The sequence below is a fragment of the Nicotiana attenuata genome, chromosome 7 (genome assembly GCF_001879085.1).
Source record: "Nicotiana attenuata strain UT chromosome 7, NIATTr2, whole genome shotgun sequence".
NCBI lineage: Eukaryota > Viridiplantae > Streptophyta > Magnoliopsida > Solanales > Solanaceae > Nicotiana > Nicotiana attenuata.
This window is the reverse complement of record NC_031995.1, coordinates 88,328,910-88,332,501: the sequence shown is the minus strand read 5'-3', so window position 1 is coordinate 88,332,501 and position 3,592 is coordinate 88,328,910. Positions and strand designations below refer to the sequence as shown.

At 36.4% G+C, this 3,592-nt stretch overlaps 1 protein-coding gene across 1 annotated transcript; it reads left to right on the top strand.

Annotated features, from left to right (window-relative positions):
• LOC109229435 (F-box/kelch-repeat protein At3g06240-like) lies at positions 593 to 3,251 on the top strand. Its single transcript, XM_019394872.1, has 2 exons — positions 593 to 1,962; positions 2,667 to 3,251. Exon 1 carries the CDS (start codon positions 799 to 801, stop codon positions 1,903 to 1,905), a length of 1,107 nt encoding a protein of 368 aa, XP_019250417.1. The 5' UTR covers positions 593 to 798; the 3' UTR covers positions 1,906 to 1,962; positions 2,667 to 3,251.

The following is a 3,592-nucleotide window of genomic DNA, read 5'->3' as shown; positions in this document are numbered from 1 at the left end:
GCAAAATGGTTAAAAGAAAACAGTTAACCACCCATATTATCCACTATAAAATGGGTTGGGTAATGAACTTTTTTAAAAATGGGTCAAATATGGATAAGAACCATATTATCCATTTAGAAAATGGATAACCAATGAGTAACCAATGGATAACCAATGAGTCTAACTTTTACATTTGTAAAGCCTCAAATTGGGGGTTCCTCAAGTTAGGGAAACTAAGAATTCTCCCAAAAGTGATCATATACAAGACTTCATGGATAATATGGGTAACCCATATTATCCGCCGGTTAATCCGTTTTTTATCCGTATTAAATATGGATCGGGTCGGATAATTGGTCTATTTTTTCATTACCCATTTTTGACCCGCCCGTTTGACACTCCTAACTTACTGCTAAGATTAGATGCTTTGAGGTAAAAACCAATCATTCTTCTTTAGAGGAGACGATCATTGACGTTTGGTTGGAATTTACTTGAAATTTTATTCAATTCGGATTTCCAAACTTTGAACAAAATATTCTTTTATCTTTTGGTATTTTTATTGGAACTCCAATTAATTCAAATCATATAGTGTAATGCTCGTTAAAGGCTCAAAAGCTCCATACCAAAATTTTGACGTAAGGATGAAGAAAAAAGAAATTCAAACTTTAAAAGAAAAAACTGAAAAATAACATTTTATAATTGGTAGATTTGGGGTGAATTCGATTTAGAAAGGAAGTGTTCCTTAATCCTTACAATTAGAAATCAAGAATCAAACCCGATTCTTTCGCTATATTTGAAGTCAGCCCCAGGCCAGATCCAACTATGGCACTTAGCAAAGCTGAAAAACTACCCCAAGAAATCATAGTTGACATACTATCCCGGCTTCCTGCAAAATCCATAGGTCAATTCAGGTGTATATCAAAGCATTGGTGCTCTCTTCTATCAGACCCCCAATTCATCTCAGCTCACCTCACTATAAATTCCCACAAAAAAGAAGAACACCTCATTCTTGTTTCTGATTCTCACTCTCTTCACACTATCACTTTTAACCACAACCCCCAAAATGGAACAATCGATGCCATTTCAAGAAAGCTTAATTTTCAGCAACAACTTGAAGACAACTGGGTAAGTGTTGCTGGCTCATGTAATGGCTTCGTCTTGGTGGTAAATGATGAGGAAATCAAATTTTTGATCAACCCCACAACCTTAGACTACTTTGAAATTCCAAAATTTAATTTGGCTCTTCCTGTGCCTGGTAGTTTTAGCATGTATGGTTTAGGGTATGATGTTGTTAGTGATGATTATAAGGTGGTTACTCTTTCTTATTACGATACGGATAATGAATACGAGCCAGATATAGATTATACTTTTGTGGATGTCTACTCTGTGAGAAAGGATATTTGGAGGAGACTTGAGAGTTCTCCTTATGATCATGCAGTTCCTCAACTTGCTTCTGGTGTTTTGGTAAATGGGGCTTTGCATTGGTTAGCTAGTAGTAAAACCTCCGGTTATTCATCAGTAATTGTTGCTTTCGATTTAAGTGATGATAAATTCTTGGAGGTGCCAGCGCCTACTACTCTTGATAAAGGTAAATTTGTGTTTAATAAGCTTGTGGCTCTTAGAGGGTGTATTTGTATGTTCACTAATACACATGATGATGAAATTGATGTTTGGATGATGAAAGACTATGGGGTTGAGGAGTCTTGGACCAAATTTGTAGTTAAAGGACCGGATTCGGTGACTGATTTGATACCATTGTGTTTAATGAGTGAGGATGATGTTTCACTAGATGCGGATGGAGAGTTGATTGTCTACGGTATGAGAGAGGATCGGTGGAGGAATATAATGGTTGACGGGATTCCTACCATGTGTGAGAACGCTGGAACTGCAATCTTTAGGGAGAGTCTTGTTTCTCCTACGTTTGGCTAGGGAGCTCAGAGTTGCTCTATTTCTTGATGCAATATTTTGAGGTGATGTTGCGTACAGGTATTACATGAATTTTTTCACAACTTCTTATTCAGTTTTTAATTTTTATTATATCTTGTACTGTATTTGGCCCTATATTTGATTCTATAAGATGAATTGTATTGACATGGTAATTCTTTGGTCCTCATAGAGTTTAGTGGTGGTAATTCGTCCTTCCCGAAGAAAATATATGTAGTGATTAATTGTATTACATGAAAAGGAAAAACTACACTTAGTGGTTTGCCTCAATTCAACATTAAGATCGGTGGTGCTTTAAGGGGAAAAAGAATAATTCAAGTTTGAGTATATGCATCTAGAATGAGTAGTTTTAGATGTTTAAGACTCTTCTTTGAATCATGAGTAAATCTCAAATAAACTCATGTAGAATAATTGCCCGCCACTTCTGTGCATAGCAATTCTAAGCAACCTGTGATAAAACTGGCTGCTATCTAGCTGCTCTGAAGTCTGAACTACAAGAAAAACAGTTATTATGTTGTGTACCTCCTTTATTGTATCAGTCGATTTGATCTCGGAGATAGTCCAAATGCCGTTGTCCGTTCTAAATGAAAGGAATCATTCAAGGACGTGATGAAGGACATAACTTACAGCCACCAGATTTCATCGTGCCACTAGGCATTTGATTAAGACATTGCACAATGATCTGAACACTTTGTCGCATCTCTTCGATACGGATGTAGTAACACCCAATTGTGTTGCCTTTCCAGGTCTTGCCGGTGTTATATGTAGGTCGTCATGTACCTCGAGATGGCCGTCTCCTCCCCCCTTCCAGTAGGAACCCGCTCCCCTGTCTCCACTCCACTGCATTCCCGCCCGTCATCTAGGCAACTAGAGATGAAGTTCGAGAACCTAAACAACTCAGTTGAGAACTCCCTGATTGGTTCAAGCGAAGGTCATGATTGATAGGCCCATTCTCTCCCAATCTATCTTTTGGTTCAGGATCTATGACTACAAAGACTTTAGAGATAGATATTGGGTAGTAACTTATAGCTTAAGAAGGCAACCATAAACAGAACATGGGCAACCTGCTGGTTGCTGGTTCAGCTTATTTTCTATCTTCACTAACAACATAAGATGACAAAATTTCTAAGAAGCTCATATGAACTCTTGATGCAAAAAGCTGTTACGTTTTGGTTGTTATTTATTTGTTTGTCCTCTTTTTCTTATGGATTGTACCACTGTATTTTGTTTGCCTAGTAGTAACTATTTCAGCAGTGTTATGAAGGATGCAATGTGCCTTGTAAGTTTTAAGGAACATTGCTGGTTTTCATATTTATTCTTAATTTTCTCAAGTTTTCTGTCCTGTTATAAAATAAGTATCAAAAATGGAGAAGAATCGATTTCATTAATTGAAGAATAGATTGTATATGGTGCAGAGTAGCATTTCAGTTGAGCATATGGAAATTGTAGCAAAAGGCCAGTAATAACGGAAGTTTATTCTTTAAAGATATCAAATAATTACAAGTAACAAATTTGAGATAAATGCTTACTTTTTACTTTCGGATGAAACGGTTATCTCGAGTTATTTTACCCTTTTTCTTGTATTTTTAAAAGTGATTTTCAAACTAATTAAACTGTTTATTGTAGCTACATTTTGAACCAAAAATAGGTGAAAACTTGAAGGTAACAACAA